At 42.2% G+C, this 22561-nt stretch overlaps 1 protein-coding gene across 3 annotated transcripts in view; it reads left to right on the top strand.

Annotated features, from left to right (window-relative positions):
- The window catches only part of FAM120C (family with sequence similarity 120 member C), an 88066-nt gene that overhangs the window by 15890 nt on the left and 49615 nt on the right, over positions 1-22561 (top strand). For all 3 annotated transcript variants that reach the window (XM_082263519.1, XM_082263518.1, XM_082263520.1), the window contains exons 2-5: positions 3782-4028; positions 10226-10308; positions 17404-17532; positions 17721-17823. In XM_082263519.1, the coding sequence (XP_082119645.1) occupies positions 3782-4028; positions 10226-10308; positions 17404-17532; positions 17721-17823 (562 nt within the window). The remainder of the gene's footprint in view (positions 1-3781; positions 4029-10225; positions 10309-17403; positions 17533-17720; positions 17824-22561) is intronic.

Genomic DNA, 22561 nt, shown 5'->3' with positions numbered 1-22561 from the left:
ACCACTGTTGGCTTTGGTCCGGCTGAGCTGCTGAGTTCCACTGCTGGTACAGTGATGATAGGGTGACATGCACTGCTGGGCTCCTCCATTCAGAAATTGTCTTGCACTTGTTTCACAGAAAATGGCTTTTTCTGAGTGGATGAGAAGAGGGGTGAATGAACTTTATGATCTCTAGCTTGCCAGTTTAGAGAAAGCGGTGTATTTAGTGGAAATAATACTAGATGTTTTCTGAATGGAGTCGAAGAGAAAGCAACAGTGGCAGAGCTTACAGCAGCTGAGCCGGAAGATCAAAGAGGACAGTGGTATACAACTAAGAGTTTAGCATCCTTGGCAACCCTCCGGATGTAGTATACCAAGAATTAGAGGTAACTAAGCTGAACCCAGCACATAGCAAAACATAGTTTTTTTTCCCCTAGGAGTCTTATTTTAAACTAGGATCGTGGATAAGGGGAATGACTATACTATGGAGGGACATTTACTAAAATTGGTGCACTTAGAATCTGGTGCAGCTAGTCAGCGTCTAACTTCAGCTTGATCAATTAGGCTTTGACAACAAGCCCTCGTTCCAATTGAACTGAACTTGCACGATTTCAGTGCGGGTTCGGGGGCAAATTGAATGCCATCTGTGCGGGTTCATGCACAGATGTCTGTTGAAACCTCCCCTGAAGAAGCCAAAAGCAGTGCAGGAACTCCTTTTGGAAACCTGTGTGGCGCAAATCACTGTCAAATCATGCTGATGTGAACGGGGGCTAATGCCTCGTACACACGTACCGATCGTCGGCCGAACGATCGGCCCTCTTTTGTCCAGGGCTGTCTTGTCTGTTGAAAAGTGCTAAAGACTGCACACGAATTTTGTCGGCCAACAACAGCCGAACTGCAGAAATGATGTCACGTGATGGTTAACTTTCCGTGTGTTTTTTCTTTTCTGAGCATGCCCAGTCTTGCTAATCGGCTGTTTGTCGGCCAAATTCTGTACTGACTGGCGAACAATCGGCCGTTCTGGTGTTGGCATACAAAAATTTTAATGCCTGCACAACAGATTCTGTTCGGCCGAAAATGCGCTGTCGGAAGCATCATACTAACAAGCCTACGATCGGTCGTCGGCCGAATATTTACGTCCGACAATCGGTACGTGTGTACGAGGCATAAGACCTGGAAGCTGATTGGTTTCTGTGCAGAGCTGCACCAGATTTTGCACTCTCCAGTTTGCCTTCATCTCCCCAAAAGAGTGCCTGTTATGTCACATTGATTTTCTCTAAGATGTTTGTGGATGTGTAAGGGAAGTAATAAAAGAAAAGACTTTGCAGGGCTTGTTTTCACTCTGCTGCACACACTGACCCTTCCCCCTCTAATTGCACCACAATTATATGCATGCATGTTTGCAAGAGTGCTTTAACCCTTTTGTTGCCACCAGCATATTGCATATACTGGCAGCAGCTGGTGGTTTTACACACAAGCTGCGTACATTTGGCAAGCCGGCTGTCAGGTTGACGTGATTCTGCCCCTGATGGTGTGTACCGCTGGTCCCTTATGTGGTAAAAATAAAGATAAGTAAAAAATTAAAGTTACACGCAAGTTTTTTTTTTTTTGTTAAATCATACCTAGGTGAATGCAGCATCGGTCCCCTGCTGGCTGAAAGAGAGAGAACCTAATGATTAAACATCGCTGATCACTCAGTTCTCAAGGCTCTGCGAGCAGAGAGCTGGTGACTGTCAGTCATCGCTGTCTACTCTGTCAGCTGAAAACAGGTCACAGGAGTGAAGAAGGAACTGCACTCCTGTGATCCACAGGAGAAGTACAGCCAAACGAGCTATGGTCTTTAGCTTGAATCCCAACCATGACACTACCTGCACAGAGTTTGTATGTTCTCCCTGTAGCTGTGTGCATTTCCTCTGGGTACTCTGGTTTCCTCCCACACTCCAAAGACCTGCTGGTAGGGTAATTGGCTCCTGTATAACTTCGTCCTAGTATGTGTGTGTGTGTGAAAGTGAGTTAGGGGCCTTAGATTGTAAGCTCCTTGAGGGCAGGGACTGATGCAAATGTACAATATACTGTATATGTAGAATTCTGCGTAAATCGATGGCGCTATATAAGTACCTGTAATTAATTCTGAATAAATAAGTGTATACACACACACAGAGTCTTGAGCTCCCTAGTAGCCCCTGAAACTAGGGAAGCTTTAAGGAGCAAGTAGGGCAACACTACTGGTCCACCTACAAGGCAGTCTAATAGTAAGCATTTGAATGAGCAGTTTTCAGGTGTATTAGCTCTCTGAATTTTGGGGCTTCTAGGTGCTTGAGACTAAAAGTATGTGCAGGCCTCAAGTGCCTGCTTTTAAGGTTGGTGTAGCTGGTTTATAATGACAGGTATACTTTACATTAAAGTGGTTGTTTATCCTTACATATACCCAGTAAAGTGTCTAGCCTCTAAAACATGCATTTCACACAGCATCTCTGAACTCCAGCAGGCAGGGGGCCGGGGTCAGATTTCACACACTACAGAGCAGGGAGCTGAGTGTAATCTGAGACCTGAGAGGAGGGAAACATGTCTACAAAGTCTCATACAGAAACATTCACAGATGAGGCTGTCAATCACCTTCTGTGTCAAGAAAGGGGGATTGGCACATGCGCCTGTAAATTTAGAAGATGGCAAACCTTGACCTCCCAAATACTAATGTCACAACAGAGATGGATATACCCTGTAAGAATTGTGTCAGGTGGCTTTGATCTTGTATTGATTTGGAAAAGCAGGGTGATTTTAAGGCACAGGCAGCCTTCATTTGGGATCTGTTGGAGATACTTCTGAGATCATTCAGAATTAGTTGCCAGGTATATCTGACCTCCTAATGGTGGCCATACACTAGCTGAAAAATTGTTTGAAAATCTGTCATTTGGACAGTCTGTTCGTTTTTCGTCCAGTTAATGAGCACAAATCGAAAATTGGTTGTGCCTTTTTGAGCCCAAAAATGTAAGAAAAAGTTTGGAAAACTTCTGCCAAACAGAGGATAAATTGAAAAATGAATGTGTTTCTCGCCCATTTAGGCCCCATTCACACTGGGGCGATCCGACTTCCCGGGGCGACCTCACAGGTCGCGGCGCACTGCTTGCACCGCGACCTCGGAGCGGGCGGCACGGACTTCATAACATTGAAGTCAATGCAGGTCGCTTAAGGTCGCCCCAAAGAAGCTCCGGACCCTTTTTCTAAGTCGGAGCGACTTGTGTTGCTCCTATTAGAACGGGTCCACAGCTTCTCTATGCCAGGTGACCTGTCAGGCGACCAGGTCGCCCCAGTGTGAACAGGGGGCTTAAACATAAACTGTTGGTACTGTGCAGAAAAACAAACAAACAAGAAACTGATTCATTTATGTCCATTGAACAATTTATTGTTCAGAATTCGGTCATCACTTGATGGCAATATCGTTTGCTCTCACGACTGTGTGTTCGTTTTTCAAAAAACACATTCAAATGATTTTCTGACTGGTGTATGGCTAGCATTCGCTTTGAGCTGCTTTTTTGTTCCCCTTTACTTGCATGGGAAAAGAAGAAATTCCAAAATGATTAAAAGTCTGACACAGACCCTTCAACTTGTACTTTGTCATCAAGATTTTCATGGCTTATTACTCTTAATACAAATATTTCTGGTGATATGTAAATATCTTCCCCTTTTAAATACCCGGTTTTATATTCTGTTATGAACATTAAAACAATTAGCTCAGGGTGTTTTGTCATAGTTTTATAAACCTTGTGACCTTTCCTGTTTTTTTTTTTTTTTTCTTCTTCAGGTTTTTCAGAGCTTGGAGGATCATCACCTGGAAGTGGTTTCTTTTTTTCGGGAGAACGGATTTCATGGCCTCATTGCCCACGACTCTGAATATGCTTTGTGTAACATCCCATCTTACTACAGCTCTCATGCTCTCAAGCTTAGCTGGAATGGGAAGAATCTGACCACCAACCAATTTCTAATGCAGGAAGTCGCCAAGCAGCTTGGCCTAAAGATGAGCAATTTCCCCATCTTTGCTGCTCTCTTGGGTAAGGTGACAGCGAGTGAGCAATATTGTACTATAATGAAAAACCTTTATTCCAGTTGATTATTTATTGCAACAGAAATTCTGGTTTGAAATAGCACCAGCATCAGTAATGGATTCTGTTCTGATATGATCCTCCTATATTCCTGTGCACAGCAACAGTCACACTGGGAGAGCAGTGTATGGTAATCAGTAGTGGTGCACCAAAATGAAAAATTCAGCATGCACTTGGCCGAAACCAAAATTTACAGTTTTAAAAATATATATATATATATTTTTTATAAACAATTGTATTATAGTCAACTTTTTTTATATAATGAATTTAAATGAATATGAATTTATTGTCGACCATTATCCGCACCTTTTTGAAGCGGTGTTAAAAATCCTGCTTGCTGCATTTTAGGTGCATATTTGGTCAGTTAAAAACACACCATAAATGCACCTCTCTATTAAAATGCTTTGAAAACGCAGCAAGAGCGCATCAAAAACGTACCCAAGTTGCGTTTTTTATGCATTTTTTGAGTTACATGCTTTAAGAAAAACACACCATAAGCAGGGTAAAATCGCAAGCGTTTTCGGCAGCCATTATCGGCACTTTTTTTCTTTTGGCACAACGCTGAAAACCCTATTTTTACCCGATAGTTTTCAGCGGCTGAAATTTTTGTGCATCACTAGAAATCAGAGCTGTCAGTCAACAGTCCGATTCTGTTTATGCCTTCCAACAAGAAGTGAACTTATAGGTGTGCTGTTTATCCTTGGAGCATTATGTTGAGCTAATTGTGATTCTCATCAGATGAGGTATAAATCAGATTTTAGCTAGTGTCATTAGGTGATGGCCTATGGCTTTGGGGCCTGTACAATCTGTAAGATTGCCATTCGCCACTGGATTCTGTGGGCAGCAATCTCCATGGTACCCAGTATCCAGTGACCTCACTGGCAGGGTGCTGTACAGGGTCGTGATCCCCTTTAGAAGGAGCTGATGGCCCTGGAGGGAGCGCTGGCCGTGAGGGGCAAAAATGGGCCTGTGGCCAGAAGTCAGAAGTGCATCTTGGTGAAATTGTGTGGCAGCTGTATAAATATTAAATGATCTGTGACAAAATGAAGCTGAAGTGAAAACTAAAATAGAAATTCCAAATTCATATGTACGTGTCTATATCAGTCAATAAACAAAAAAAGGTCAAAAACAGTAAAATCATCCAGTGACAATCAATGAATCCCAAACAAATGTTCTTGCCACCTCTGTGTGTAGTAATCAACTGAAAAACCGGTGCTCAAGTAATCCACTAGCAGTTCACCTCCAGCTTTGATTCCTGTTTCACCAGAGAGTCAGTGCGCTGTTTCCCCTTGGGGATATCAAGCACTCTGTGGATGGATGTCCCTAGACGTTTCAGGATCCCAGTTTCTCCTTAATGCAGTGCTTGTATATTATTCGGCCATAGAAGACAAAAAACAAAATATCTAGTGCTCTCTGTAAAAGCAGATTTATTGTAAGAAATAAAATTGGCTTGCTTACATTGAGCAGCACTACAAGCCATGCCAGCTACCGTGTTTCCCCGAAAATAAGCCTGGGTCTTATATTAATTTTGGCACCAAAAGACACAGTAGGGCTTATTTTCGGGGTAGGTCTTATAATGTTCTGTCCCTCTCTGCCTTCCCTGCCTGCCAGAAATCCCGTGTAAACCTAGTTTAGGGTATATAAAATCCTAGGATGCACTTTATTAGTGTTTTATATATACTGTCCAGTGAGTGTTTTTGTAATACAATTGTGTGAAATACCTTCATTACGGTACATCGCTGCTCTGTGCTCAGCTAATCTCCTGCTCTCTCCTGTCTTTCTCCTCTCATACGATACCTGTCAGAGGGGGATCTCAGCCCCTCCCCTCTGCAGTGTACACAGAAGAGCCGGTGTTCCGTGGTAGATTAGATTAGAATAGGTTTAGTTGATCTGCCGCTCTGCTGTCCTCTTTTTTCCTGGCCGACAGCTGGGGGTTACGGAAGCGCTGATGTACCGAAGGTATTACCCACAATTCTAATCGAACACCCAGGGTTCAGTGTACACTGTATAGGGGAGGGGCTGAGATCCCCCTCTGACAGCTACGGTATGAGAGGAGAAAGACAGCAGGGAATCAGCTGAGAGCAGAGCGGCGATGTAAGGAAGGTATTATATTACAAAAACACACTGGACATTATTTAAAACACTAATAAAGTGCATCCTAGGATTTTTCATACACTAAACTAGGGCTTATTTTCGGGGTAGGGCTTATATTGCAGCCTGCCCCGATAATCGAGATAGGGCTTATTTTCGGGGTAGGGCTTACTTTCGGGGAAACACGGTATGTAAAGCATGCAGCTATGTAAAGCATGCAACGAAATCCACCGGCTAGCAGCCGTCTGTTCAGTAATGGTCGTAGGGTTAAGTCAGGTGTCGGCTCCTGCCTCCAAACGCGTTGCGTCTTCCAGTAGACTTCTTCCCCACTGAACGCCTAGCTTCATTTTGTCACAAATCATTTAATGTTTATACTAATATTTATATGTTCTACATATACATATGTATCAAGTTTGTGTGTGTATATATGTATATGTGTTTGTGTATATGTATGTATGTGTGTGTGTGTGTGTGTGTGTATATATATATATATATATATATATATAATATATTTAGATGATTGCGCTGTACTAATATGATACTGATGTTGCTGAAAGTGAGGTGAATACACTTGGAGAGTATTGGCAGCAATCAACTCACAACTTTATAATTATATATTTGTTATTATTATTTTTATTTTGGTTTGATATTTAATTGCGCTGATTAAGATATTTATTTTGTTTAAATTGTGTGGCAGACCCCTTCTTTTTCCTGGTGCATGGGTCTATGAGGTGCCTGTAACAGTGCAAGCTGTAGAGCAATACACCGCAGGAGTGCTGTTTGAAAGTGGTGGATTGGGCATGGTGCGCGTGTGAGATGCCATCATACGTGCAGTATTTTAGGTTCTGCAGCCCCCATACAAGACCTGTTGACCCTCAGCAAGCCATGGTATTACACAGATAGAGTGGTTGGGGGAAGGACAATGGGACAGGCTACACAAATCCTGCTTTAGGTAGGGTAGACCCCCTGCGCGGTGTGGCTTGGAATGGCTTCCATTAGTATTAGGTCTAGCTCTTCCCTTATCTGGTATTTCCACTGATTTAGAGGCACAATCCTCCAGTTCCTTTATGTCTAGGGAGGACTTTTCAGCAGGTATTTCTTGTTTGTGTGGCCAGATCCCAGGTGTCTCCAGGGATTTGGAAAACCTGGGAAGAAAGCGTAGTTGCTCTCTTTACCCTCTCCCCCCCCCCCCCCCTTTGGTGGGCTAAGTTGTTAGAGGGACATTCTATCCTCAGGAGGAGGAGGAAGCTGTTGAGGATCAGGAATCCTCTTTGGAGGAGTTTTCTCAAGGTTCGGGGCTGTCTGGGACACAGATGACCACAGTAAGCTTCCACAAATGCTATTGGTGCCTCTTATTTTGTGGCAATTGTAATTTAAGTTTTTCTCTGTCCTGGTGCTGTTTTTCCACCACTTCTTCCCATAGGATTGGGTCACTGTAACCTGATGTCTAAAAACAGCATAACCTGTTTCCACCGGCATCACATGGTTTTTCCATGGTGCCACATATATGTGCACATGTGTTTTTGCTGGAAGTGCCCCTGATACAGAGAACACCCAAGTTCTGGTATAAACAATCAGAAGCCAGGAGGATCGCCCCCTGATCACATGATAGCCTGTGATTGGCTACCACAGTGATCTTTAACTCTAAAGCCCTCCCCTGTTCTCTCTTTTTGAATTTAGAAAAAATACATTGGGATTGATTTACTAAAACTGCATGGTGCAAAATCTGGTGCAGCTCTGCACAGAAACCAATTGGCTTCCAGGTTTTATTGTCAAAGCTTAAGTGATTGTAAAGTCTCATGATTTTTTTTTTATATATCTCAGACATATTATACTTACCTGCTCTGTGAAGTGATTTTGCACAGAGCAGCCCAGATCCTCCTCTTCCCTGGTCCCTCTGCACTGCTCCTGGCCCCTCCCTCCTGTTAAGCGCACCCGACCGAGCTGCAGCTCTGTGTGTCTATTCAGGCATGGAGCTGTCATTTCGTCCCATCCCCTCTCTCTCCTGATTGGCTAACTGACTTTTATTGACAGCAGCGGGAGCCAATGGTGCCATTGCTGTGTCCCAGCCAATCGGGAGGGAAAGTCCCAGAAGGCCAAGGGACTCGTGGACATCTCTGGATAGAGATGGGGTGAAGGGGCAGCTGCTACACACAGAAGGCTTTTTTATCTTCATGCATAGAATGCATTAAGATATAAAAACCTTCTGCCTTTACAACTCCTTTAATTGAACAAGCTGAAGATAGAAGCCGATTGGCTACCATGCAAAGCTGCACCAGATTTAGCATTCTCCCGTTTTAGTAAATTAACCCTACTGCATCTTGATTGTAAACAAAAAAGGTCTGTAAAAAAATGAAATGGCTGGATCAGGACCCTATCTAAAGTAGTGTCAGATATACAGTATATATACACCGATCAGCCATAACATTATGACCACCCACCTAATATTTAGTAGTTCCCCTCTTTTGCCACCAAAACAGCCCCGGCCCATAAAGGCATGGACTCCACTAGACAAAGCATCACACTGCCTCAGAAGGCTTGTCTTCTTCCCATACTGCATCCTAATGACATTTTTTCCCTGGGTAAGCGATGCACACACACCCGGCCATCTACAAGATGTAAAAAGAATAGAACATGATTCGTCAGACCAGGCCACTTTCTTCCATTGCTTCCTGGTCCAGTTCTGATGCTCCCGTGCCCATTGGCTGTGGACATGGGTCAGCATGCATAGCTACACAGCCCCATACACAACAAATTGCGATGCACTGTGTGTTCTGACACCTTTCTATCAGAACCAGCATTAACCTTTTTCAGCACTTTGAGCTCCAGTAGCTCTTCTATTAGATTGGAATACACGGGCCAGCCTTCGTTCCCCACATACATCAATGAGCCTTGACTTCCCATGATCCTGACACCTGTTCATCAGTTTTTCTTCCTTGGACCACTTTTGGTGGGTCCTGACCACTGCAGACCAGGCCCATCCTACAAGAGCTGCAGTTTTTGCAGCATGGTAACCAGCCAGCTTGTAAATTCAGCTTGTTCAATTAAGCTTTGAAAAAAAAAAACTTGGAAGCTGCTTAGCTGCCATGCACAGCTGCTCCAGATTTTGCACACCAGTTTTAGTAAATCAACCCCAATGAGGGAGCATCATGCTTTAACACTTCTCTTTGCTTATTCAACCCTTTGACTGACAGTACTGTGCAAAGCAGTAGAGCCCCAACAACCTCAGAGTGCTGAAACTGCCCCTTCCTTCATCTGTGTTTGTACATAGGATTACTGGAAACGGATAGAAGGATAAATTCATATATTTAAAGCTGACCTTTTACTATTCAATCCATATATGACAACTTTTTAAGCTGCCAATGGGCTTTATTTCTGTCTTTCCAGTTTTAAGATGTACACACTCCCATCACAAAGCACAACCCTGTCTCTAGCTGGGCAGGAGACCTTATTTGTCTTTGCTGCAGTTTAGTAACAAAGGTAACTTGTCCTTCCTTCAGACTGACAGGAGAATGAAAGAAGAAGCAGACCAATGAGCTCAGCACATGACCACTGTAGCCCAACTATTTGGCACTTTGTGCTGCTTTTCTCTCTTTCACAGTCTGAGCTCTGCTGTATAGCAGACTGCAGGAAACTATTTAAGCTGCTTGTATTAAAATAAAATTGTGTGTGTATATGAAACCAGGATGCATTCATTTGTTTAGTGATGCATCACATTTTTTTAGTGAGTACCTAACTGGAATACATTAATAGCTATTTTGATTTCTGAATTCTGTTCTGCCAAACTATTGATTCCCACACTTCACAACGCAGTTAGGTAACAGCCCTGTATAGTTTTCAGTCTCTTTTTCCCTGCATGCTGTCTGGATGTAAGGCAGGTGACACAGAAAAAGGTAGTTGAAGTAGGAGTGTCCCTTGACTGACCGAATAGGTGCATAAAGCTCTGTTTTTCATTTCTTTCCTGTATATTGGTCGCTAATGAATGTAGGTGTTTGCACTGTGGCAAAAAAAAGTTAATTTAATATATTTAAATTGGTAATATAATCTTGCTTTAGGTAACCATATTCTTCCTGATGAAGATTTAGCTGCGTTTCATTGGAGCTTGCTGGGACCAGATCATCCTCTTGCATCTTTGAAGGTGATAATCTTTAAATCAATTACATAAGTTCTTGTCATCTCCTTCTTAGGCCCCTTTCACACTTGGCCTGCAACTTGGGACTGCAAAGTCACATGACAAGTCATACTCCATGATTTCCAATGAGTACCGTTCATATCTGTGCGACTTCAAAGTAGTCCCTACACGACTATGTTCCAACTTTGATGCGTTTTGAGGTCCATAGACCTCAAGATTACACAGGCATTGCTTCAAGTCCAGTCAAAATCGCATCACGTTTAGGTCGTTCAAGTGTGAAAGGGGCCTTATGAGTTTGATTTTAAAACAAATCGGAAAACAAGTGAAATCATACTGTGAACTGGTGGCACAATCCAAAATACTTTGCAGAAAGTGGGCTTCATTCAAACTTTTATGCAATCTTCCTCTGCTTGTTTTAGTCAGTTAGAACAGGGCTTTGAGGGTTCGTGGGGTAAGACTGTGTAGCTACTTGACATTCTTTGCTGGGTAACCTATTTTCATCAAGGAAACTGTAGCAGGGAAACAAACGGTGTCTGAATGGCTTAGATTTACATAATTAACCACTTCCGGACCGCACACTGTGTATTTATGTCGCTACTTTGGCATTAAATACCGGGGTTATGGCAGCAGATAGCTGCCATAACCCTGGTGTATTTTCTCTTTCGTTCATTGATGGACACAGCTTCTGATTCTTCTTAACCATTGGGTTATATTGCCCCTTACAGGAGTAGGACACTAGGCAGGAAAAAGCTTTACTACGCCTATGGGCAGTCCCAGGGGGTATACACCCACACTCAGCTATAGGTCCTCAGTTTTTTTTCTGCCTAGTCAGGAGTAAGGACCTAGCTCCTTGCTGGGATCTCTTGCCCTGCCAATTTTTTTTCTTTTTAAATGGAATTTTTTCCTCCTTTTTAATATTTTGTTCCTGTGATCAAGTACCAGATTGGGCAGCGAACTGGATAATTTAGATCCTTAAGGTCTCCCCAGTCCGGCCAGTGAGCGCCTGCAGATAGCAGGTCTGCGCTAGGTCCGCCACGATATAGCCCCACTGGTCGGGGGCTGGCCTGTGAGTTAAATGTCTTGCGAGGGTGCATACGAACTGGGTTTGGCCCGAGTTGCAACATTTCTGCCTGGCCGACAGCACCCACAACACAATGGAGCGGTGCCCACCCTGTTCCTGGTGTGGGGCTCATTGGACAACTCGTCTTCAGGGGTGTACCATTCAAATTCATTCAGACGATGTCACGGCTGTGGTCTATATCCGTCACCAAGGGGGTACAAGAAGTGTCCTGGCAGCTTGGTAAGTAGCCGGCATTCGAAGGTGGGCTGACCAATTCGTTCCAGCCGCTCAAACTTCTGCCATGGCTCCTGTGCAGGATCCAGGCAGAAGGGATCCGGTCATTCTAGTGGCTCCAGACTGGTCTTGCCGGTCTTGGTACGCCGATCTGGTACGGCTGGTCGACAATGCTCTTTGGGGACTTTCTCTTAGGGAGGATCTGCTGTCCCAAGAACCAATATTCCATCCTGCTTTACAGTCGCTGGCTTTGACAGCTTGGCTGTTGAACGCCAGGTGCTTAAGAATGGAGATTTGTCTAAGTCTGTAATTCCTACGCTGTTGAAAGCTAGGAAATCTACTTCTTGGAAGATCTACTATTGTACGTGGAAGACCATACATTGCATGGTGTGAGTCTCTCGGGATTCATCCTCTCTCTTTGGTGGATCGGATTTTAACCTTCCTTCAATGGGGGTTGAACAGAATTTGGCCAGATATCGGTTTTTGGCTGTCTTTTTCCAAGACCTTTGGCCACACACTCCCTGGTGCGTACCTCTTCTTCAGTGTGTCCTGACGTTTGGTTCCTTCAGTGCGGGCTCAGTTGCTCCCCTGGAATCTTAATGTGGTGCTTTCAGGTCTACAGAAGCCTCCCTTTGAAAATGTTCGGGAGGTTTCCCTGACTCGCTAACCCCAGAAGGTGGCCTTCTTTAGTGGCTATCCCCTCTGTGCGCAGGGTGTCGGAACTGGGTTTGGCCCGAGTTGCAACATTTCTGCCTGGCCGACAGCACCCACATTACGATGGAGCGGTGCCCACCCTGTTTCTGGTGTGGGGCTCATTGGACAATTCGTCTGTAGGGGTGTACGATACGAATTCATTCAGACTATGTCATCCTGTCGTTCACCTTGTGATTCCCAAGGATAAGGTGGTGCTTTGCCTCTGTCATTCCTTCCTAAGGTGGTCTCTGACTGTCATTTGAATGAAGACATTGTGTGGCCTCCCCTGGCCTTAACATTCAAAGGAAATTGCCTTGTATGCCTTGGATGGGGTTTCCGGCAATTCGTGTGTACCTGACAGCTACAGGGTCTTTTAGAAAGTCAGTCTCTCTATATGTGCTCATGGACCAACCTCACAAAGGGTTGTCTGCTTCTTTTGCAACCAATTGCAGATGGATCAGACAGTGGTTCAGGCCTTTCCCTGTCAAGGCGCACTCTACTCGGGCGCTTAGTGTCTCCTGGGCTTTCCGTCATCCAGCCTCAGTGACCCAGGTTTGCAAGGTGCCCACGTGGTCGTCAGTGCACACTTTTACACAGTTTTTTGTAAAGTGGATGTGTTGGCATCTGCGGATGCTTCTTTTGGCCAAGGTTTTGCTGGCCGGTGTTTAGAGGGCCTGTCCTCTTTGAGGGTGTATTGTTTTTCAGGTGAGCTCCATTTGTTTATGGTTGAGCTCCATGTTACCTGGTTGACTATGGTTAGCCTTGGGAATATTTTTCTTCGGTTTCCCACCCCTCATGTTTGACACTGCTTTGGGACATCCTAATGGTTAAAAAGAATCAGGAGCTGTGTCCGTCAATAAACAAAAGAGAAAATGGGATTTTTGTCTTTCCGTAAAATCCATTTCTCTGATGTTCATTAAGGGACACAGCACCCACCCCTCTGTGGAGTTGGCTTTCTTCTGACACTGCTTGTAAAAAAACTGAGTGCCTATATCTGAGAGTGGGTTTATACCATACTGCCTATAGGTGTAGTCAAGCTTTTTCCTGCCTAGTGTCCTACTCCTGTAGGGGGCAGTATAATCCAATGGTTAAGAAGAATCAGAAGCTGTGTCCATCAATGAAAGTCAAAAATCCAATTTTAAACGGCGGGTGGTCTGGTCTGCTTTACTATAAAAGTGATCCAAGTGGTAGATTCGCCACAGGATCACTTTTATGGGCGGCGGGAGAAGTACCCCCCTCCCTCCGCTTCCTGGTCGTTTTCCCCGCTTACCAGAGAAGCAGGGAAAACAATCCGATTCTCTGTACGGATGGGCAGGAAGTCAAGTGAGCACAAGATGGCCCCCACGCCACTCTACTCTATGCCCTTGGAGGACCAGAGCGAAGTCAAACGTCAATTCTGCTCTCCAACCTTTAAAGGCCCCTTTTTGTTTTCTTTTTGCTTTAAAGTGTAAATGTGAGATCTGAAGTCTTTTTTTTTACCACATATCTCATAATAAAGAGGCCCTGTCATGCTTATTTCTATTACAGGAAAATGTTTACATTCCTTGTGATCGGGATAAAAGTGATCAAAAAAAAATTTTTTTTTAAAGGGATAGTGTAAAAATAAAAAGCAAAATAAATAAAAAATGTAAAGCGTCCCGTCCCTCCGAGCTTGCGTGCAGAAGTGAACGAATATGCAAGTTGCGCCCATATGTGTAAACGGTGTTCAAACCACACATGTGAAGTATTGATGCAATCCTTAGAGCGAGAGCAATAATTCTAGCACTAGACCTCCTCTGTAAACTGGTAACCTGCAGAAATGTTTAAAGCGTCGCTTTTTGAGATCTTTAAGCACCAAGGTTTTTCGCCATTCCATGAGCGTAGGCAATTTTAAAGCATGACATGTTAGGTATCAACTTACTCAGTGTAACATTGAAGGCAACAGAAATTTGCATTAGACTTGTCAGTAAAAGCAAAAAAAGGAAGAGACCACTGTGGTACTCAGTAGAAGTGGCCCAAATCATTAAAAATAAAAAGCTAGCATTTTGTAATTATAAAAAAACCCAGAGCAATGAAGATAAGGAAATCTACAAGATTAGGCAGAAAGAGGCCAAGCAAGTTATAAGAACTTCTAAAGCGCAGGCAGAAGAAAAACTAGCTCAGTCTATGAAAAAGGGGGATAAGACATTCTTCAGATATATAAATGAAAAAAGGAAATTAAAACAAGGAATAACTAAATTAAAAACAAAGGACGGAAGGTATGTAGAAGAGAATGGGCTAGCCGACTGCCTTAATGAATACTTCTGTTCAGTTTTTACAGAAGAAAAAGAAGGAGAAGGACCTCCCCTTGAAAGGATGACTAATGAATCGTTTGATGCATGTGTCTTTACAGAGGAAGACGTTCTAAGATTGCTGTCTAAAGTGAAGACATATAAGTCACAGGGTCCTGATGCGATACACCCAAATTATTAAAAGAGCTTAGTGGTGAGCTGGCAAAACCATTAACAGATTTATTTAACCAATCATTAGTAACAGGAGTCATCCCGGAAGATTGGAAATTGTCAAATGTCGTGCCCATTCACAAGAAAGGTAGTAGGGAGGAATCGAGCAACTATAGACCAGTGAGTCTGACATCAATAGTAGGCAAATTAATGGAAACCCTATTAAAGGATAGGATTGTGGAACATCTTAAATCCCATGGATTGCAAGATGAAAAACAACATGGGTTTACTTCAGGGAGATCATGTCAAACAAATCTTATAGATTTTTTTGACTGGGTGACTAAAATAATAGACGGTGGAGGTGCAGCAGACATTGCATATCTAGATTTTAGTAAGGCTTTTGACACTGTCCCACATAGAAGACTTATCAATAAACTGCAGTCATTGAGCATGGACTCCCATATTGTTGAGTGGATTAGGCAGTGGCTGAGTGACAGACAACAGAGGGTTGTAGTCAATGGAGAACATTCAGAACAAGGTCATGTTACCAGTGGGGTACCTCAGGGATCTGTACTGGGACCAATTTTGTTTAATATCTTCATAAGTGATATTGCAAAAGGCCTCGATGGTAAGGTTTGTCTTTTTGCTGATGACACAAAGATATGTAACAGGGTTGATGTTCCTGGAGGGAAACGCCAAATGGAAAAGGATTTAGGAAAACTAGAAGAATGGTCAGAACTCTGGCAACTGAAATTTAATGTGGATAAGTGCAAGATAATGCACCTGGGATGTAAAAACCCAAGGGCAGAATATAGAATATTTGACACAGTCCTGACCTCAGTATCTGAGGAAAGGGATTTAGGAGTAATTATTTCAGAAGACAAAGTTGGGAAGACAATGTAATAGAGCAGCACGAAATGCCAGCAGAATGCTTGGATGTATAGGGAGAGGTATAAGCAGTAGAAAGAGAGAAGTGCTTATGCCGCTGTACAGAACACTGGTGAGACCTCACTTGGAGTATTGTGCGCAGTACTGGAGGCCATATCTCCAGAAGGATATAGATACTCTAGAGAGAGTTCAGAGAAGAGCTACTAAACTAGTACATGGATTGCAGGAAAAAACTTACCAGGAAAGGTTAAAGGACCTTAACATGTATAGCTTGGAAGAAAGAAGAGACAGAGGGGATATGATAGAAACTTTTAAATACATAAAGGGAATCAACTCGGTAAAGGAGGAGAGCATATTTAAAAGAAGAAAAACTACCACAAGAGGACACAGTTTTAAATTAGAGGGGCAAAGGTTTAAAAGTAATATGAGGAAGTATTACTTTACTGAGAGAGTAGTGGATGCATGGAATAACCTTCCTGCAGAAGTGGTAGCTGCAAATACAGTGAAGGAGTTTAAGCATGCATGGGATAGGCATAAGGCTATCCTTCATATAAGATAGGGCCAGGGACTATTCATAGGATTCAGATATATTGGGCAGACTAGATGGGCCAAATGGTTCTTATCTGCCGACACATTCTATGTTTCTAGGTTTCTAACACGATCTTTTACATTATAGAAAAAAGATGGGCTAACTTTACTGTTTTCTTTTTTTTTTTTTAATTTAAAAAAGTGTATTTTTTTCCCTAAAAATTGCATTTTTAAGACCGCTGTGCAAGTGCTGTGTGCAACAATCTCCATTTTATTTTCTAGGGTTTCTGCTAAAAAAAAAAAAATATATACTGTATATATATTTGGGAGTTCTAAGTACGGTAATTTTTTAGCAAAAAAATACTGATTTTAACTTGTAAACAACAAGTGTCAGAAATAGGTCCTTAAGTGGTTAAAATGGAATAAACCTGCATAATTTTAGTGGACTTGTATATTTTATATCACCCCATGTATTTAGTTGGCCTCTGAGGGTTGGATTTCAAAATCCATAACCTGAAAAGTCTCAGATTGGCCTGGTGTGTATATACATTATCATTAGATGAGATAGAAAGAACCTAAGACGAAATGATGTATTTAAATCGGAATTAAAGTCTGTGATACTTCTGCTCCAATGGTCTAATGCCCTCAAGGTCCCTCGCTGATGCTAACAACTTTTCCTTCTCTTCCAGGTGCCAGTCTTTGGCTGCCCTTATTGGCTGGCACAGGTTGGCATAACTCTGGCATATGCGCATGAGTTCAGTCATCCTGCCACGGTGCCTGTATGTCAGAATGACGTAACTCCTGCACATGCACAGCTCAGTGTACATTTTAATAAAGACTGCAGGCAGACTGGATTTTATTGCATCTCTCTTCTACAATAAAGAACATGGCTGCTCGCAATTTTGTCTTTGTTTTTAGACTGAAGTTCCACTTTAAACAATTGCGGCCCACCAGTCCCACCCGCTGTGTTTGTACAGAGTGGGAGCCTGTCAGCAGGTCCTAGCCGTTGATTCAGGGCCAGGACCTGCTGATCGGCTGTGTGCAGTCTCAGCCCAGAGTTCTGTGTTGATAAACAGAGGGAGCGTTCTGTCAGTTTCTCATCCCAGCCGGGCTGAATGCTCAGATAAGGGTCTGGTATCGATTTGGTGGGGGGGGGGGGGTGTCGGCAAACTCCATTTTCTTTATTTTGGGATTGGGCCAAGCTACACATGCATGTCAGAACTTTGTCTATTCAGAAGAGATTGACATTCAAGCAAACCTGTTCTCTGCTTCTTTCAGGTCCGTGCCCACCAGCTTGTCCTACCGCCTTGTGATGTAGTGATAAAAGCCGTTTCTGAGTATGTGGCAACGATCAAAGATGCTTCGAATTTGGACACAGTGGGGAAGGAAATATTCAGACACTCTCAGGTGAGAGTTTTTAATGGTTTCTGTTTTTTCTTCACCAAGTTTCTGAATAAGTGAGCAGCAAAATGAGATTCAGCTTACACTTGTACTATGCAGTTGTTGCTCTTTATCTGGAAGCATCTCCATTTTTTTTTTTTTTTTACAATTTATTTAAAGATTTGAATGTTTAAAAACTGTGATTTGTTTCTCAGTCCAGGACAGAAGATAAGATTGAACGATTCAAAAAAGCTGTGGAATATTACTCTGTTGCAACCAAACAGCGTCCACCCCAAATGAATCCGTCACCTTTTGTTGGTAAGTATGTGATCATAATATACCTGGCTGTGTAGTTCTTAGACTTGAAGCACCGCTAATGACCTGTGCCTCATTCGATGTCTTGTGAAGCCTGAGGTGGCGGCTCAAAGAATTAGTGTGTCCTTATCATCTAGGCATATTAGTTAGTCAGAGCTGCATGCATAATTCTCTTTTCCTCCAAAGCTCTTCATTTTGCGGTTAATGATACAAATACATCCAGGGACTGCCCCTTTTCATCAATGAAGCCTTGATTTTTTTTTTTTTTTTTAGGGATATGTTTATAGCAGAAAGTAAAAAATATTTATTTTTTTTGTTTTGTTTTCTCAAAATTGTCATTTTTTTTCCCTTATGTAAAAAAAACACAGAGGTGATCGCATACCACCCAAAAAAAGTTTTATTTGTGTTAAAAAAAATGATATAAAATTTGTTTGGGTACAGCGTTGCATGCCTGAGAAAAAAAAAAAAAAAACGTGATAAGGGTCTGGTATGGATTTTAGGGGGGTCCCCAGACCATTTTTTTTTTTTTTTTTGGCATGAGGTTTTCCCTTAAAATCCATACCAGACCGGAGGGGGGCACACTTTTTTTTCTTGAATCTTTTTTTAGCTGGCAAATCTTTTTTTTTTTTTTTTTAGGAAGGGAATAAACCTGTGCTAAAAGATCTATGTTTCCAATATTATGTGGCTGCCGCTGTTCATCATAAAGTGAGAAAATAAACTAAATTTAAAACCGCAGCGCAAGCCCAAACTCAATAATCCAAGCTAAAATAAAAAAATAAAAATGCACCCAAAGTGCCTAAAAACCACCAAAAGTGCATTAACTAATATGGTAAATCCACCTTACATGAAATACATATAGTGCAAAAATCATATACATCCAATGTGCAAATAATAGTCCAACATTTTAGGACAATCAAGTAGCTCAATTGGATAAGGAAAAAATAAAGTGCTTTAGTGCGAAAAGATTTTAAGTCAATATGGTGACAAGGATGTAGCTAGTGAAGATTCCTTGATAATACTCAAATAAGGTGCTTCCGTGCCAAAGTGCTGAAATTGGTGAATATCTCATGCGGTGCTCAGTGTTCCACTCCCCAGCAGCAAAAACACTGTACCAGATAACAAGGATCTCTTAGGCATGTGAGTCTAGCAGGCTTTTACTGGTAAGTGAGACCAGGTTTAATTCCTATATGTCCTTGCCAGGACCATAGCTCATAGAAGGGAAGAAGAGGATCCAACGATAGTGTAATACGTCCTTTTATTTTTATTTAAACAATAAAAAATGCACTTACAATCATGTAGACATAGTATAATTCAAAGATATTTCTGTGCTAAGTAAATGTGAATGAAATGATGAATCAAAAGCAGCTAACACAGAGCCATAGAGAAAAGTCCAAACAATACATGTAAAACAATTTGCTAATGTGTGTGCAAAATTGGCTTATGAAACTAAAAATTATATAAATTGATGAACACTCAAATGTGAAAATATCATTCAATAACCAGTGACAGTGTGATAAACCTTCAAAACAATATATAAATGATCATTAAAAATAACATGGGATAAAGTCCTCTGATGTGAATAAACCAAAGGGAGAATAGAAAGGATGTGCTCAAATCAGAAGTGAGAAGAAGCGCCGCATAATCCCAGTGGAGTCCAATGAAAAACAGTCCTTATGTATCACCCGTGGAAAATGATATAGTGAACTGCTTACCAGACCCTTAAGGTCTTCAGGCATATAGGCAACCACAGACAGGTAGATATCGCAGGCAAGAAGCTCATCAGGAACACACTTCGTCCACAAAAGGCACCAGGGTCCAATATTAGAAGGATGGGGAGTTTCTCATGAAAGTATAGCCCATATGTGGGCCAAGGAGGAAAAAAAGGGGCACATAGCGTAATAACGTTTTAAAATGTGACACTATTTATTAAAAATACACTTACTAGATAAAAAAATTGTATCAGCGTATAACAGCATACATCATAGACAGAGACAGGGCTGCGGCGTCCCGCAGACAGGATCAAAGCTGGGACCGAATGTTGGCGACGCCCCCAACATTCAGTGATTTTTATTCATTCATTCATGTTATTTTTAATGATCATTTATATATTGTTTTGAAGATTTATCACACTGTCACTGGTTATTGAATGATATTTTCACATTTGAGTGTTCATCAATCTATATAATTTTTGGTTTCATAAGCCAATTTTGCACACACATTAGCGCAACACAAATTGTTTTACAAATCATGTAGACATCATTTCTCAAAAATACGAGCATAAGTGAGGGCAGATGTAATATTCTGACTGTTTCAAAAGCCGGCGCCAGGACCTGCACTCAGAATGCATTCCAACATGCGTACCACGGACAACCAGATGTGATGAACTCACAAATGATATAAATTTTGTTTGGGTACATTGTTGCATACTTGAAAAAAAAAAAATGTGATAAGGGTCTGATATGGATTTTAGGGGGGTCCCCAAGCAATTTGTTTTTATTTTGGCATGGGGTTTCCCCTCAAAATCCATACCAGACCGAACGCCCACACCGTTTTTTTCTTGAATCTTTTTTAGCCAGCAAATCTTTCTTTTACATTCAGCTGTCAGCGGGGAACCCCACTGACAGCTGATGACTCATTGCTTGTTAGGGAAGCAGCAGCCTGCTTCCTGGCCTGCTCATTAGCAAACGGCTATATTCTGTAAATGTAAAGAAAAAAAAAGAAATTGCGGTAAAAACGCAGTACTTGTGTTTTTGGATGCGGGACCATTGAAGTCTGTTACATGCAAAATGATGCATGCTGCAGGAAAAAAAGTCCTGTCCCTTTCCAAAAATAGAGGCACAAAAATACATTGATGTGAACGTGTCCCATAGGAACCCGTGTTAAAAAAAGTGTCCTGTGTTTCTGCAAAAAGCAGGAAAAAAATGCATTTGTGTGAATGGAGCCTAAGGTTGAGTTTCAGTTGGTTTGCACTAGGCATATGTGACAAAACAAATGAAAAACTGATTCATTTATGTCCATTGAACGATTTATCAATCAAAATTCGGTCATTACACAATGGCAAAATCATTTGATCTTATCTTGATCTTTATTCGAAAACAAGTTTTAACAATTTTTCTGCTACTGTATGGTCAGCATTAGGACACAGAGAATGGAGGAGTCACTGCTGACTGTGAGATCCCTGGAGGATCTGTCACCTGGCATGGGAGTGAGGCTGATGGGCAGTTGAGCCAAGTGTGCTGTGAATTCTGTTTACCCCTTAACCACCTCAATACTGGGCACTTTCACCCCCTTCCTTTCCAGACCAATTTTCAGCCTCCAATTTGAATGACAATTACTCAGTCATGCTACACTGTACCCAAATACAATTTTTATATTTTTGTTCACACAAATAGAGCTTTGTTTTGGTGGTATTTATTCACCACTGTTTTTTTTTTTGCGATAATAAGCGAAAAAAGAGCGAAAATGTTGAAAAAAAATTTTATTTCTACTTTATTTCAAAAGAAATCCAATAAAATCAAATTTTGTCATAAATTTAGGCCAGAATGTATTCTGCTACATGTCTTTGGTAAAAATAATCCTGATAAGTGTATGATAATAGGTTTGTGTAAAAGTTATAGAGTCTACAAGCTAGGCTACGCATCATTGAAAATGTATCAATCCTGATGTACTGACTACCTATCTCATTTCTTGAGGCCCTAAAATGTCAGGACAGTACAAATACCCCCAAATGACTTTTTGTAAAGAGGACAGTCCAAGGTATTTAGTAAGAAGCACTTTTTTGAAGTTGCAATTTTTTGTCCACAAAAGTTTGGGTAATGAAGACTTATTTATTTTTTTCCCCACAAAATTGCCTTATCAACAAGTTATTTCTTACACTTGGCATAGATAATCTTGCAATTACACCCCAAAATACATTCTGCTACTATGGCGATACCACATTTTCTCTATCGTTTATTGACAGACGTAGTCTTCTTGATTCTCAAGAGCTGGGTTATGTTGTCTCCGCAGGAGTAGGACTAGGCAGAATGACAAAACGTTCTGGCTCCACCTTAGGGGCAGTCCCTGAGGGTATATCCTCCCTCTCTCTGCTACAGGGAATCAGTTTTTTTCTGTCTAGTCAGGAGTAAGGACCTAAGTTCCTTGCTGGGATCTTTTGGTCCTGGCAAGACTTTTTTTCTTTAAGAAAAAGACATTTTTTAGGTAGTTTTCTCCAGTGTTTTTTTCCTGTGAGATCTTCAAGCAAAAATGCCGGACTGGGCGACACTTGCGGTCACCCCAGCCGGCCTACGAGCGCGCGCAGACCATGGCATTGCGCTTGGTCGGCCGCGACATATTCAAGTAAGTATGCGGGGCCGGGCGACGGGCTGGATGTTGAGATCCAGTGGTCACCCCGGTTTCTGCCTACGAGCGCGTGCAGACCAGTGCGCTGGGTCGGCCGCGACGGAGTCCCAGTAAAGGGACTGACTTTGCGAGTTAAAAGTCTCGCTTGGACGCCAGGTACCAGAGAGTCGAGGCGTCCACAAACCCCCACCCCGGTGGAGAGGGTATTGTGAAGAGAGGGTGCCTGTCGGTTCGGTATGGTGTGAACCTTTGGGGTTCCATCCTCGGTCTTATTCGATTAGTCGAATATTGGCTTTTCTGCAACAAGGGGTTGAGCAGAAACTGGCCTTGAGTACTATCAAGGGTCAGGTCTCAGCATTAGCCATCTTCTTTCAGAAGCCTTTGGCTACTCATTCCTTGG

Source organism: Pelophylax lessonae (assembly GCF_965119305.1).
Source record: "Pelophylax lessonae genome assembly, chromosome: 7".
Lineage (NCBI taxonomy): Eukaryota > Metazoa > Chordata > Amphibia > Anura > Ranidae > Pelophylax > Pelophylax lessonae.
Note: the sequence above shows the minus strand (reverse complement) of the source record. Positions and strands in the feature narration are given on the sequence as shown.